The following is a 14,628-nucleotide window of genomic DNA, read 5'->3' on the forward strand; positions in this document are numbered from 1 at the left end:
TGAACGAGGGCGACCTTATTCACGCGATAAGACCAAACAAACAAAATAAAGACAATTGGGAAAGCAACCATACCAACAATAGGGTTCGAGTGAGTCAATTCAAACTCAATGTGATTGAGCCTCCCAGACACCTGACAATAGAGATAATAGCAAGGCCAATTTGAAGCCTCTCAAGTGGCCAGGCATACTTGCAGGGCCGATGTATGAGGAGTACTCGTGAGGACAGACGACAGCATGTGATTGGTCCTTGTGAAACAAGGAGATGAGTCATCTCCTAATTAGGACTAGTAGCAAACGATACCGCCTCATCACGTGCCAATCGTCACTTTTTCCTTTGTCACTTTACTTATTCACGGTCCTATTGTTCTTTGGTCATTCATTGTCAATTTTTTATTGTTTTGCAGCTGCACTACATAATCTGCAAACCCCTCTTCTCCAGTCTTTTCAGTTTGCTCTTTCTTTACCTCCCACCCTCCCGAGTCAACATTGAAACTGTGATTTCCTCACATGCGAACAACTTCTTTCTGCCTGATCTGAGGCGCATAGCGCGCTGCTCGCTTCAACTTAGCAGTTTCAGCTTTCTTTCACACTATCTCCTTCTACAAGAACCTCCGATACCTCACCCATCTCTCAAATTCCTACTCCAATCATCATGAAGAGCATGAAGTCTCGCCGCGGCGGCAATGATCGCGGGGGCATTCGCAAGCGGGGCCCTACTCGCACCGACCGAGATGGCGATATGGACATGGATGCAGGTGGTGCTCGTTCAAAGCGAACCCGCGCCGAGAAATCTGCCCTAGGTGGTCGCTCCGCCGGCATCGGTGCAGGTGGCCGAACTGCTGGAACCGGCAACCGGGCCCATACTCGCAACAAGCTTATGGACGCCGACGCTATTCAGAGAGCCATTTCCCTCGCCGACAACCAAGCAAATGTTCAGCATGGCGGCCGGAAAAAAACCGGCGGCGATCTGGAACCATTCAGTGTCCGAGGATGGAAAGAAAGCAAGGCAGCAACCAACCGTGATGGCGGCCTCGAGAGTCTCATTGCTTTCCTGGAACGACGCATGAATTCATTCATCAAATCCGGACCCCGCGCAAAGATTACAAAGGTATGTTCCTCGTTCACAACGGCGGTCACCAACAACAATCCTCGACGTTCCTCGCTTCAGTGTCCTCTCGTTTTCGAGGACGGTCCTCCTACGAAACGACGATCGACACATTTTGGACTTTTTGGCTCCTTCCCCTTTGGGTGACCGCAGTTTTCAATGCCCATTCGCACCATTCTAACCTTCGAATTAGTCGCGCGTTGAAGGTGACATTCTTGTGGCATACGTTCGACCTGATCTGGCGGGTCACATGCTTCGCATCAACAACAATGTCTTTGCCGGAGCTCATGTTTCCGTTGAAGCATACACTGCCGCCACCGCATTTGAGCAGGAATTGGCCGCAGCGGCCCCCGCCTCTAGCTCCACCGGCAATACTAAGATTAAAATGACTACTATCCTCGGCAAACGCTTCTTCCCTGCCACTAAGCTACTTGATTTGTCGAATACGGTGGACGATCCCGAAATCAAGGAGCTAGGAGTTTTCGACACCATGTCTACCAAGTCAAAGTTCTTCCCTGCTCTCATGAAGGTCTGGGAAATGGGCTTCAAGACCGCAACTGAGCGACGTGAGGCGGTCGAAAGTGTCAGTCTGGCCTCAAACAAGCTCAGCAACATCACTCCCGTGACAACTCTTGCACAATATTTCCCCGATATCCAATATCTAGACCTCTCAAAGAACAACATCAAAAATGCGCAAGCGATGTCTGGATGGCGGTGGAAATTCCGCAACCTCATCTTCCTCGACTTGACCGATAACGAGATCAGTTCCGATCCGACTTTCAAAGACACCATGCTCAAGTGGTATCCCAAGCTGCAAACTTTGAACAACGTGCAGGTGCGAACCCCGGAAGAGGTCGCCGCTCAGAAGAAGACACCGATCCCCGTCTTGCCCCCTCACTTCATTGACGAATCCCAAATCGGCGAGAACTTCGTCCGTGCTTTCTTCCCTGGATATGACAACGACCGCAACAGCCTCGTCAGCAACGTCTACGATGATGAATCCTCTTTCTCCCTGAATGTAAACACCACCGCTCCACGGGCCGGTCAAACTGAGACCGCAGGTTGGGGTGAATACATCAGAAAGAGCCGGAATCTCGACAAGATCAGCCACCTTTCCGCACGGATGTCGCGCTCCTTCAAGGGCGTTGAGAAAATTCGTGAAGTTTTCAATGAACTCCCTCCCACTCGCCACCCAGACCTTATCACAAAAGCAGATCAATGGCTCATTGAATGCTACCCGGTCGCCCATCTCCCTGACCCTACTGGACAGAGCCCCTATGGCGTTGGTGGCCTCGCCCTCACGGTGCATGGACAACTTGAGGAGAGCGTTGGTGGCAAGGTCGAGATCCGCAGCTTTGATCGAACCTTTATCATTGGCCCCGGTAAAACCCCCGGTGGCATCCGAGTTGTCAGCGAGGTTTTCACCCTACGCGCTTATGGTGGACATGAGGCATGGTCCCCTGAGATCCAAGCACTTTCCCAAATCCCGCAGGTTGCAGCTCCCGGCCCCGTTCCTACTGCGACCCCTGCTCCCCCTGCAGCTGCCTCCGGTGGTGTTGCTGAAGGATACGGCTTGCCCCGACCTGGAAAATCCGATACCCAACTTCAGCAGGAACAGATGGTTGCTCAGATGAGTAGCAAGTCGGGCATGACTTTCGAATACTCAGAGATGGCCCTCACGGGCAATGGATGGAATCCCGAGCTTGCTTGGAAGAACTTCGAACAGCTCAAGGTAGGCTAATTCCGAAGATAATCCCTCAATTTTCCACGGAACGATAACTAACAACACTCCTATAACAGGCAACCAATGCACTTCCTCCTACCGCTTTTCTTGCTCCGGCGTGAGCACTTGCTTTTCTAATGCTCTCTGATCCATTGAAACCTTCCATGTCCACTCCTAATTCCATTGTTGTTAGCTAGTTCGTTTTATCTCGGGAGTGGATCTACGGAAGCATAATGTATCTGATGTGACCAATACTTTGTTTTACTTGCATGGCTTGGGCGAATGGCACTGGTTTGATAACGTCCAGATCTGGACATGGGCCACTGGGCCAGGAACTTTATGAAAATCTTGAAAAATCAAAAATCAAATGAACACTCCATTCAAAATTTTCAGTCCGAATATAAGTATTAAGTAACAAATTGTAGAGTTGAGAATTTCAAGGGTTGTGAGTTCATATAAGCAGCCCTGTCAGGCGGTAGTTGCGGAAGATGCCAAGCTGGCGCGCTAGAGCCATGCGGGCCGCGATCAACCCCCATTCACTTCTCCCTCCCACGAATTCCGCATTGGCCTCACAAAAAGCACGAGACCAAGGGCAGGATGATTTTGGTGAGCTGATGGAATGACGATCATTGCCACAACCACCGGCCACATGTCGCCAAACGAGGAACCAAGCCTCGACGCCTTGGATGCGGGTGCGGAACAATTGACCTCTCGTGCTCCTGTATATGCTAACATACGAGGTACATCCAGTGGATTACGATCCGATTGAACACTTGAATGCCGTTTTCTCCCATCCATCCACCCTCTCCTCCGTTTCTCAGATATCCGACGCCCTGAACGAATGTGAAGATGAACTAGACGATAACATCGGCATGCTCGTGGAGGAGCAGGTCACCTCCAATGCCGATAGCGTGGAACGAATCCAGACAGCTAAGGCTGACCTTTCAGAGCTGTTTAAGAAGATCGATGACGTGCGTGAGCGCGCAATGAAGACCGAGCAGTCAATCACCGACATGACAGCCGACATCAAGCAACTTGACAACGCAAAGAAGAACCTCACACTGTCCATGACAGCACTCAAGCGTCTGCAGATGCTGACAACGGCATATGACCAGCTCCAAGCTCTTAGTCGGACGCGGCAATATGGAGAATGTGCACAGCTACTCCAAGCTGTTATTCAGCTCATGGCCCATTTCAAGTCATACCGATCGATTGACCAAATCGCAATGCTCAGTCGGAATGTCGCGGACATACAACGAGATCTCCAAGAGCAGGTCTGTGAGGATTTCGAGCTAGCCTTCGCCAAGGGGGAAGTAGGCCCGAAGCGAGCAATGCTCGCGGAGTCATGTCTAGTTGCAGATGCTCTGGGTGAACACGCGCGGTCTCGACTGGTGACTTGGTATTGCAATACACAGCTCCGTGAGTACCGGCAGGTCTTCCGGAACAATGAGGAGGCTGGATCGTTGGACAACATCTCCCGCCGGTATTCATGGTTCCGGCGCATATTGAAGATATATGACGAAGAGAATGCGGCTATCTTCCCAGCTTCGTGGAGGGTAAATGAGGTCTTGGCCAATGTCTTCTGCGAGGGCACACGAGATGATTTCAAGGGTATTTTATCCCGATCTGTACGAAGCGGGCAGACGATCGATGTCAATTTGCTCCTCTCGTGCTTGCAAGAGACGCTTGATTTCGAGCATTCTCTTGAGCGCCGCTTCGCCCCTTCGTCGCGTACATCTGTTGATACATTCGCCTCTGCCGAGCCGCCTGTATTTAATCAGTCAATCTCTGAAGCGTTCGAACCATATCTCAGTGTCTGGGTGGAGGCTCAAGACAAGCAACTTGCAGCATTGATACCGAAGTACCGCCAACAACCCCTCCAAGTACCGGACGAGGAGGAGTTCAACTCGCATATTGTGATATCATCCTCGACTGAGCTTTTCACTTTCTATCGGCTCGCTTTGCAACAATGTGCCAAGCTCTCAACTGGTGGCAGTCTGGCGGAGCTGGCCAAGGTGTTCGCCAAATATTTGGACCAATATGCCCAGCAAGTGCTTCTCAATTATATAAGTGAACGTCCGACAGTTCACACGCCATCTAGAGTGCCCTCAGTGGAAGATTACATATCAGTTTTGAACACTGCTGATTACTGCTACACGACTTGCAACCAATTGGAAGAGAAGATTAGGGGTAGATTGGATGAGAGCCTGAAGCAATCTGTGGATCTGCAAAGTCAGGCAGACTCTTTCATGGGCATTGCATCGGCTGCTGTACGAGGCCTTGTGCGCCAAGTCGAAGTTGATCTCGAGCCTTCCTGGCGCGAAATGCGCAATACACCTTGGGCTAAGATCGAGGCAGTCAGTGATCAGAGCTCATATGTGAGCGAGATGCTCTCCCGGACGAAGGAGAAGACAACTGCAATTTTAAAGCTGTTACATAAGCAGCAATATGCGCGTGCCTTCTCCGACCATCTAGTGGAGCTCATGTCGAGTCAGTTCATTAGCAATGTCTTCCAATGCAGGCCTCTTTCAGAAACCGGTGCAGAACAGGTATGTTGTCCTCTCTGTGGTGTCATTATATCTTACTAACTCTATTCATAGATGCTTCTCGATTCATATACTCTGAAGAGCGGCCTTACGTCCCTGCTACCTGCTCCAGCACCCGCCGGCTTTGTCAAGCGTGTGAACGCCAGCTTCTTCAAAATCGAAACTCTCCTCAAAACCCTCCAGGTCCGGCCGTCACCACCGGAAGCTCTTGTGCAAGCATACCTCATTCACATTGCCGACTGCAACAACAACAACTTCCGCAAAATCCTTGATCTCAAAGGCATCCGCAGCCGCCAAGATCAAAACCACCTTGTGGAGCTATTCCAGCTTCACCGTGCATCCGACCGCTATGCATCTAGCCTCCAACAGAGCAACCCAATCCTCGCCTCTCTCCAAGGGCCATCCGCCACCGCCACCGGCTCCGTATCCCAAGGCCTAGGTCTAAGCACCACCGCCGCGGCAGTCATGCCCTCCCGTTTTGACGCCTCCATGCTTGGCTCCGCCATCATGTCTGCTGCCAAGGACGGCGTTGACCGCTTCGGTAACCCCAGTCTGAGCACTCTGAGTGCTGGGGCTACTGGGACAGCCACATCTACGTCTGGCGTGACCAGCCCATCAGGGGCCTTGTCCCCTTCCCTAGCCAGCTCCGCCATACAATCTAATCCCATGCACACGTCTACAGAAAGCACCACAGGAAATCTCAATGAGAACCTGAAAAACATTGGCAAATTCTTCCGCCGCGATCTCGGTGGGTTTGGAGGCCGGTTCGGGCGGAGTACTGAGGATGGAGCGTAGCTCCCCTATTTTCTTTATGTTTGTTTCTTTCTGGCTATATCTTGACTCAGGCGTGGATACCATTGTAGAAATGTGTTTTGCCGTTTCGGCTGATTTGTTCGGGCCATTGCATGCTCGAAGGTGTATAGCTTATGTATGCTTAGGACACCTTGTGTTGCATGTTTTGCAGTTGTATACCACTTGGATTGAATGCATTGAATGCCACATTCGTGTTTGGATACAATTCGTCTATATTTTCCAATTGCACATACCAAAATCCAAATCTATTATCTGGGTGGGTCAATTTTCGAAAAATTCTCTTTTAGTCCACGCCCTTCTAATGACATGTCCCGATAAGGGAGGGCTCTACACAATGAAATATCTACATATATTTTCCCCTAGTCACCTACAACCCCTTCTTTTCCCCACTGCAAGACATCCCCAACCCATCAAAACACCCACAATGAATCTCCAAACCCCACAAGAACCCCAAGCCCCGGGATACACCATCCGCACCCACCGACCAGGTGATATAGGCTGGATAATCCATCGACATGGAGTACTATACGAAAAAGAATACGGCTGGGGCACAAAAATGGAAGCACTAGTAAGCAAAATTGGTGCAGAATTCCTCGACAACTACGACGCATCCACAGACAGATGCTGGGTCGCGGAGCGCAACGATGAATTCCTGGGCTGTATACTTCTCATTCGAGACACAGATCCGGATGTCGTCAACACGGCTAAGCTGCGTCTTCTTCTTGTTGAGCCCAGTGCGCGGGGTCTTGGGCTTGGTCGTGCTTTGATCGAGCAGTGTACACGGTTTGCGCGAGAGGCGGGGTATGCACGGATTAGGCTTTGGACGCAGAATGTTCTTGTTTCGGCTAGGAAGTTGTATGCGAAGGAGGGGTATCGGCTTGTTAGCTCTGAGGAACATGAGGCTTTTGGGGAAAAGCTTGTTGGGGAGTGTTGGGAGTTGGATTTGTGAGGGAGTGGTTGTTGCGTACATAGTGATACTTGTTCGTCATATTTTGCTGCGAATGGGCATTGGTTTCTAGCTTTTCCTCTTGGTGAAGAAGGGAGCTAAATGTAGAAGTAGTGATACCAGTATATACTTCCGAAACGGGAAATGTGTCACGTGGCGGTATATGAATAGCTCTCCGGGGTATCTCTCTCCCTGTTTTTCTTTCAATGGTTGTAGTCAAGTGATATCTAGAGATTGAGATATAGAAATAGCCTAAATGGCCTTGTAACATGTGTACTCTGTACAATATCAAAGTCAATGAAATAAGGTATGTGGGTCAATTCAAAGTGGGTCTAATAGAGTTTGTATAAAGTTAAGGTATTTCCTAGATATGTCGGGGAGTATTGCGGTTGTTTCATCGTGTTGTCTATCTAAGAGGTGGGAAACCAGGCATTTTAGCCACATGCCAATACATCTAGAACATATCGCTAACCAATTTGAATACTGTTGCGATATCCTACCTCTACTGTTTGCTATACTGTTTGCTATGCTGTTTGCCAGGCTAGTGAACCTTTATTTGCTAGATTTACAGGGGTATAAATACCCTATCCCTTCATAGATTCTACAATAAAAATCTCTCCTTCCTCATCATCTCTCTCACCCACTGTATGCTCAACAAATACTATCTTGTAACTGCTCGTGGTATTTCTCGCTCTTACAAGAGTATTCTCAATCTTGCTTCTCTGGACAATCATTTCAAATGGATAGAGCCTTCGGGAGGTGAGTAATTTATGGAAATATTGTTATAGTCTTTGTCTAACGCTCTCAGATCTCTTTCTTCGTCCTTGGTCACCTTTACGGTTGGTGCCGACAAGAAGGAAATACCCGTACATTCTTCTGCACTTGCGCAGCTTTCTCAAAGTCTGGATGCTCTTATCAACGGTGAAATAATCGAGGCAAAAACAAAACAGGTTGACTGGTCAGAGGTCGATGTTGACACATTCGCTCGGTTATGTGAATTTGCCTGTCGCCGCAACTACATCTCGCCTTCATTTCGCCTGATAGATCTAAACTCTTATCCATTTAGCCCGGTAAATGGAAAGTCTCTTCACTCGAATGTGGGCGGTGACGAGGCTACTCCCGAGCCGACTACGTTCCAGTACGATGGGAATTCCCTGCCTGAGATGCCATATAAGGAAAGAAGTATTTCGACACGACAACTGCACAACGCATTTACGCAGATTCCCGTTAACGTCTTCCAAAGTAACCCCTCATCCTATAGTACTTCGACTTCCAAAACATCTACAAATACCAAGCCCTCCCAAGACTTCACCCTGTGTTTCTCGGACATGCCCACCTCTATGTGCTGGCCGACAAATATGGCATAGAGCCATTGTGCCAGCTAACTATTTCCAAGTTAGAGCAAACACTAAAGACTTTCAAGTTATATGACACTGGAGTGAGTGGCATTGTTGAACTTGTTCGATTTGTCTACTTGAACACACCACCAAATTTCGGTAGTAAGGTTGACGCCTTGAGGAACTTAGCAACACGTTATGTTGCTTCTGTTCTTGGACAAATTGGAGATAACAAAGATTTTCAGGAGCTTTTGGAAGAAGGTGGTCCTTTTGTCTCTGATCTCTAGCGTTGCATTTGGAGAGAAGAGTAGCGCTTGGAATACTCTTCCGTTATCTTGCTAGTCTACTGCGAGGATTATAGAATTAATCAAACTCCGATAGCTAGTACTTCTTCCCAAACAGTCATGAGACTTTTTCTTCAGTTGTTTCAACTCTAGAGCGTCGTTCGCGGCAGTCAGATTCGATCCGGTCATGCCATGTAGTCATGTTTATCGAAGTAAAACTCCCCTAGGATTTGCATCTCTAATCTCATCCCATTGGGCCACTCATTGTGGAAAGGTTATCCTTCCAGGAAAGGGCTGTTGCAAGCTAGGGCATCAGAGATTCCCTCTAATATTGGCATTCTAGTGCCAAATCATCAGGCCATTAGCCTAACACTCTTCCAACGCAATACTCATTCAAATATTTGACTAAAATCATGTCCTTCATCAAGCGTCTCAAAATTCTCGGAAATCTAGCACAACCAAACAGTAGAAAGAAGAAGGAAAAAAGACGAAAACCAGGTACACTTATAATTAGCGCGATAAGGCGTCGCAGATTGACACAAACGACATGTAAGGGATTAAGGAGAAGTTCCACCGAATTGCAGATCTCATGGAATTTTATTTTTATCCAAATGCTTGATACTTGATAAGCATTTGATTTCCAATCAGAGTTGCATTCACTAGCGCCCTTGACTTGGTGCATGACTCGCCAACATTCCCCTTCTCCTCATCTTCCACCTCGACTACCTACCGAGTAACTATGCTCGAAGAGACCTCCCCACTACTTGGTGGGCAAAAGTCCAGGTGGTTATCAATATACTGGTTATCCGCTGTCGTCTTCTGCTTGTCCGTTGCGGGGACTTTTCTCAATGTACCCCTAACGCGACTCATCGAGGACAACCTTTGTAGTCGATATTCTCAAGGCACCCCAACTGAAGAGCTCTGCAAGACTGATAAAATTCAATCCAAGTTGGCTTATCTCAATGGCGGTCTCCCCCTTATGGAGGCGGTGGTTGGTACGTATAAATAATTATTTATCTCGCCAAGGCAGCAGCCGTCCGACGCTGACTGGTTTCTCCAGGTCTTATTGTGGCATTTCCATTTGGAATTCTTGCTGATAGGTAAGGGCTACCTCTCCAAGAATTGGTTTAAGAATCAAAACTCACTTGTCTGTAGAGTCGGTCGGAAACCCATCATTGTTCTATCAATGATTGGAACCTCGCTATCCTTGGCCTGGGAATTAGCTGTCATTGCTTTGCCTAGGATAATCCCAGTTCAATTCATCCTGGCTGGTCCGTTGTTTACTGTCGTCGGCGGTGGAAATACCGTGCTCCTTGCTAATCTATACTCGATTGCATCGGATTTGGTAGTTCAATCAGACCGGTAGGCTCCGACACCTATCTCGATGTATAATCTAATATCTAACACATATAAAGAGCATCGGCATTCTTCCTCATGGCATTCGCCAGTCTACTTGGTGCCTCTGTTGGACCGGCTATTTCCTCCGCCTTTATGGAAACATTTTCACCTTGGGTTCCAACCTTCATCAGCTTCTTCGTCAACCTAGCGGCTCTAATCCCGCTCTTCTTCGTACCCGAGACTTTGTTACCGTCAAAGCAAGACTCTAACTCCGAGCAAGATCATCCTGAGTCTGGAGAAGGGCCAGAGCCACATAGCTTCCGATGGTACCTATCTCAGTCCCTTAACCTCGGCTCTTCTATCGCATTGATGAAATCTCCTTCTATAATTCTTGTCTTAGCCACCTTTCTTACAGCTGCACCCGAGGCCCTGGGCACTTCCCAATTCCTAGCACAGTATATCAGCAAGCGCTTCGACTGGCCTCTCGCCAAAACAGGCTATCTTTTGACCCTCCGCGGGGTCATCCATATGGGAGTCTTACTCTTTACACTTCCTCTGCTCTCCAAGATACTCTTGCGATACCAGCGTCCACCTGCTAAGGACTTGATGCTCGCCCGTGGCTCCGTTGCAATTGCCGCCGTTGGAGCATTCTTCATGGCTGCGCCACAGATAGGACTGGTGGTTGCTGGGCTAGCGGTTCATAGTCTGGGGTCGGGTCTGGCCCCGCTGTGTCGCTCGCTAGCAACCAGCTATGTGACACCACAGGATACGTCTAAATTGAATACGGTCATCGGCATAGTTGAAACGACTGGGTCGTTATTTGCTGGGCCAGCACTCGCGTGGTTGTTTGAGACGGGGATGAAACTGGGAGGCATGTCACTTGGACTGCCGTATTATGGGTTGGCAGCGTCATTCGCATTGTGCCTGGTTGGCCTGATCTTTGTCCAACCACCTACCCGGGAAGGGGAGATCGAGGAATCCTAGTCTTCGAATGACCTGGCTAAGTGGAGGAAAATTTCATTATAACTTCGCTACAGGGGATACATACACCCATGTCTCTGGCTTCATACCAGGCCCGAGCGCTATACATCCGCGGAATAAGTCTAGCTACTCAGCCATAGGTGCCGAATCCTCTCTATAGGAAATAATATAAGACAAGGTCACACCTTGTTTGAAGACCGCGAATTTGAATGAAACAGCCACTACACGATAACATGTCATTGTTCCGGATTAATTGTACAAGCCCTAAGTGACCATCAAGACGAAAACCAAAATCTCCTTTGTGGAAACCATTGCCAAATAAGCATGATTCTCTTCGCAATCTGATGTAGGTATCTTCACCAGGCCGGCTAGAAGCGTAGAGCCAACTCAGGTCCCAGCAAGCCTCTGCGAACCAATGCTTCACAGGTCTTTATCTCCTTTGCAGAGTCAATCGGGGTGTATTCTTCATTCGAGGTTATATCCTTTGTCTTGCGCTTGAAATCATACGCTACCAGGGCCATTGTAGGATAAACATCATACCAACAGGCAGAAATAAGACCATCAAAAACTTCATTGCGGTTAAGTTCTGGGCAATCCATTTCTCCGAATCGGCGATTCCATTCTGCCGCGCTGAGGATAACGTCGTCGTAGGGTTCATGGCCATATACCATAAAGTATAGAAGTGCCCCAACGGCGAACTGCTCAGTTCTGGCAGAATACAGACCGTATGTGCCTTGCAATGGTCCAGCGAGTATTGGCTTAGCTCGTGGAGGCAAGACACCTTCTAGCAGCTGGCCAATAGTTGTGGCACGGCCGAAATCAGTCAGCTTCAAGTTAAAGTCACTGTCAAGAAGACAGTTGCTTGCATGCAGATCATTGTGACAAAAGCCCATTTTCTCTATATACTCAAGAGCAGAGGTGATTTGTTATATCCAGCGAGCGATAAGAGCAGGATCCTCGTATTCCTTGACCTTGGTAAGACGCCCGCGAAAGCCATTTTTCGCTGGCTCTCGCTCCTGGCGTTCATAGAAGCGAGGGGCAATTGCCTTATGCGTGCAATAGGATAGAAAAATATGGTCAGGGAGCATAAGAAAACATTCAACAATATTCGCACATCGGTCCTGGTGTTCATTGAGACGTTTGTAAAATGCGATCTCCTTGAGGAAAGGATGTTCCCCTGTCATGTCTTCAGGGGCTCGGTCAGGACGAACAGTTTTTACCACGATAGTTGGAGTAACGTGGTAGATGTAAGCGTCGAGTCCTCCGCCAACCCAGTTATGCTGCTCGAGAGTATCAGCGTAGTGGAATCCCATGGTGTAACAAAATACATGTAATGCTGTGGGAGTATAACAAAGATATACAGACTACAGAAAGTAATAACTGATTGGGTGATGTGAAAGGGGTTGGTGAATGGGAAGGGGCTGGTAGGGACAACAGGAGCAGGGCTTCAGGCGTATCTCGAAATGTGCCAGTTAAGGTCGGGTGATATTATTGGCATTTAAGTGATCAGACAGTACATCATGTTATAAGAAATGTAAGGTTCAGAAGGTAGCGGGTGAGAGATATGTCCAGGATGAGGAAGGAGATGTATCACATGCTGAATGGCACTATATCCTGTTCATCTCTCCAATAGTTCCAGCCTCGAGTCAACTACCTGAGAACTAGTACCGCGTAAGCATTACGAACAGAAAAAAAAAAAAAAAGAATTTTTGAGAACGAGTTTTTGATTGAGCAACCATCTATTACGGCAGCTGCACAAATAGAGATATCGAACAGGATTTCCAACAGCCTCCAACTACACAACTGTCTACGGCGACAACATATTGGACTACTATCGCAGGTCGTATGAAGGGCATCTGTAATCTTATCACAAGTTAGCAATTGTTTTCAAATTGAGGAATCAAATGTCAAGTCAAAAGCATATGTGAGGGTAGAGGCATGGCGTCATCAAAAAATTAGAGTGTTGTTGTTGCATTATTTTAATCTTCAGAGCGCCCCGGAGGGGGGCGTAAATGCTCGGGGTTAAAAATTTATAATCATCCGCCAGGGTGATGTGAGGTGGTGGGCAAGGGAAGAAAGCAAGGAAAGAATTGAAAACTCACCAATTATGCGGAAACGAACAATGGACGTAGCTACGACCATTATACAGAGTCCTAGGTTTCCGAAGGAAATCCATTGCCAAGGTATGTTGTTTCATTCCCGGTCGCTATTTCAAGCGCCGGTTCAAGTAAATCTAATACATGGCATTCGTATCCCGTCGAGGAGGCGCTTAGTCGAAGAGACCGAAGCCCATGTCCTCATCGGACTCCTCCTCGTCCTCAGCAGGAGCAGCGGCGGCAGGGGCGTCACCACCGGAGGTGGCGGCGGCGGCGACAGGAGCAGCAGCGGCGTACGCATCGGGGTTAGCGATGCGGTCCTTGAGATCATCAATCTCAGCCCAGCTGTAGTCGGTAGCGACGGCAGCGGCGAGGACCTTCTTGTATCCGTTGATGAGGGAGTGGAAGACGGAAGGAAGGGTGGGGTAGTTGGCAGCCAGGGAGACAGCGGTGATGGTAGCAATGGCCTGGGAGAAGGCCTTGAGGAGCTGCTCATCGGTGATGTCGAGGACATCAGCGCCGAAGCACTGACCGTTCTCGTAGACCTGGGTGATGGCCATACCGTAGGTGAACGGAGAGATGTTCAGCAGGTTAAGGAGGGTAGCCTCGGAGGCACCGACCTTGTTACCAGCCTCAACGAGCTTGAGGTCGGAGACAATCTCAATGGTACCACGAGCAATCTTGGTGGGGACACCGAGAGCCTGGAAGAAGGCGGTCTTACCGGGCTCCATACCAGTGTTACCGGCGGGAATCCAGACATCATCGGGGGCGACGGCACCGGCACGAGCGGGGGCAGCGACACGGTTGGCAAGGATCTTCTCCTTGGTGGCCTTGAGGTCACCGTTGGTGAAGATGAAACCGACGTTGCCACGGACGTGGGGAAGGAGACGCTCCCACTCGGGGTTCTCAGCGACGAAACCCTTGAGGGCACGACGAACCATGGTGTTCTTACCCATCAGGACGACGGCCTCACCACGGAGAGACATACGGATCTCGTGCATCTGCTGGGAGCTGACATTGTCAACTCCGACGATGAAGATGGTGCTGTACTCATTGAGACTGTAACATAGCTTGTTAGAAATTATAAATCCAGTCAATTGCAAGCCATTGAGAAACTAACAGAGTACGCAGCTTCTCAAAGTAAGCGGTCTTGGTTGCAGACTTGCCCCCCATTTCTTCTTGTTTTTAGTGAAGATAGGTTGTTTAAGGGATGTTGTTGTGGTTAATGAAAGAGAAGAAAAGAAGAGCTGGGCGATTTCGGGAAAATCAATTTTGGTGGTGCGCTCGCTAGTGGGTCACGTGACGTAAAAAGTAGACCCGCCCAAAGATGGACAGACATGGCGGGAATTCGATCAGAGGGATCTCTAGAGCTCTAATTGTTATTTGTTGTCTTCTTGCTGACAATTAATACACAATTGATCCATCTCAAAGCTCATTGGTCATTCCCATCCTGTGAATC

The 14,628-nt window shown here is 48.8% G+C and overlaps 6 protein-coding genes across 6 annotated transcripts; 5 read left to right on the forward strand and 1 right to left on the reverse strand.

The window, feature by feature from the left end:
- Nucleotides 1-652: 652 nt before the first annotated feature.
- PGRI_005540 (uncharacterized protein) lies at nucleotides 653-2,950 on the forward strand (the record flags this gene model as incomplete). The annotated part of the gene is made up of 3 exons (XM_040788267.1): nucleotides 653-1,108; nucleotides 1,299-2,837; nucleotides 2,906-2,950. 3 exons carry the CDS (start codon nucleotides 653-655, stop codon nucleotides 2,948-2,950), a joined length of 2,040 nt encoding a protein of 679 aa, XP_040652039.1.
- Nucleotides 2,951-3,477: 527 nt separating this feature from the next.
- On the forward strand, nucleotides 3,478-6,169 carry PGRI_005550 (putative GARP complex subunit Vps53; the record flags this gene model as incomplete). The annotated part of the gene is made up of 3 exons (XM_040788268.1): nucleotides 3,478-3,520; nucleotides 3,579-5,377; nucleotides 5,429-6,169. The coding sequence occupies 3 exons, from the start codon at nucleotides 3,478-3,480 to the stop codon at nucleotides 6,167-6,169; spliced, it is 2,583 nt and encodes an 860-aa protein (XP_040652040.1).
- Nucleotides 6,170-6,611: 442 nt separating this feature from the next.
- Nucleotides 6,612-7,136, forward strand: PGRI_005560 (GNAT family N-acetyltransferase; the record flags this gene model as incomplete). The annotated part of the gene is made up of 1 exon (XM_040788269.1): nucleotides 6,612-7,136. The coding sequence occupies one exon, from the start codon at nucleotides 6,612-6,614 to the stop codon at nucleotides 7,134-7,136; it is 525 nt and encodes a 174-aa protein (XP_040652041.1).
- Nucleotides 7,137-7,872: 736 nt separating this feature from the next.
- On the forward strand, nucleotides 7,873-8,500 carry PGRI_005570 (uncharacterized protein; the record flags this gene model as incomplete). Its single annotated transcript, XM_040788270.1, has 2 exons — nucleotides 7,873-7,892; nucleotides 7,942-8,500. 2 exons carry the CDS (start codon nucleotides 7,873-7,875, stop codon nucleotides 8,498-8,500), a joined length of 579 nt encoding a protein of 192 aa, XP_040652042.1.
- A 993-nt stretch (nucleotides 8,501-9,493) lies between these two features.
- Nucleotides 9,494-11,076, forward strand: PGRI_005580 (Major facilitator superfamily domain, general substrate transporter; the record flags this gene model as incomplete). Its single annotated transcript, XM_040788271.1, has 4 exons — nucleotides 9,494-9,749; nucleotides 9,815-9,854; nucleotides 9,910-10,116; nucleotides 10,170-11,076. 4 exons carry the CDS (start codon nucleotides 9,494-9,496, stop codon nucleotides 11,074-11,076), a joined length of 1,410 nt encoding a protein of 469 aa, XP_040652043.1.
- Nucleotides 11,077-13,342: 2,266 nt separating this feature from the next.
- Nucleotides 13,343-14,342, reverse strand: PGRI_005590 (60S ribosomal protein uL10; the record flags this gene model as incomplete). The annotated part of the gene is made up of 2 exons (XM_040788272.1): nucleotides 13,343-14,228; nucleotides 14,290-14,342. The coding sequence occupies 2 exons, from the start codon at nucleotides 14,340-14,342 to the stop codon at nucleotides 13,343-13,345; spliced, it is 939 nt and encodes a 312-aa protein (XP_040652044.1).
- Between the last annotated feature and the right edge of the window lie 286 nt (nucleotides 14,343-14,628).

Source organism: Penicillium griseofulvum (genome assembly GCF_001561935.1).
Source record: "Penicillium griseofulvum strain PG3 chromosome Unknown contig_79, whole genome shotgun sequence".
In the NCBI taxonomy this organism is placed as follows: Eukaryota; Fungi; Ascomycota; class Eurotiomycetes; order Eurotiales; family Aspergillaceae; genus Penicillium; species Penicillium griseofulvum.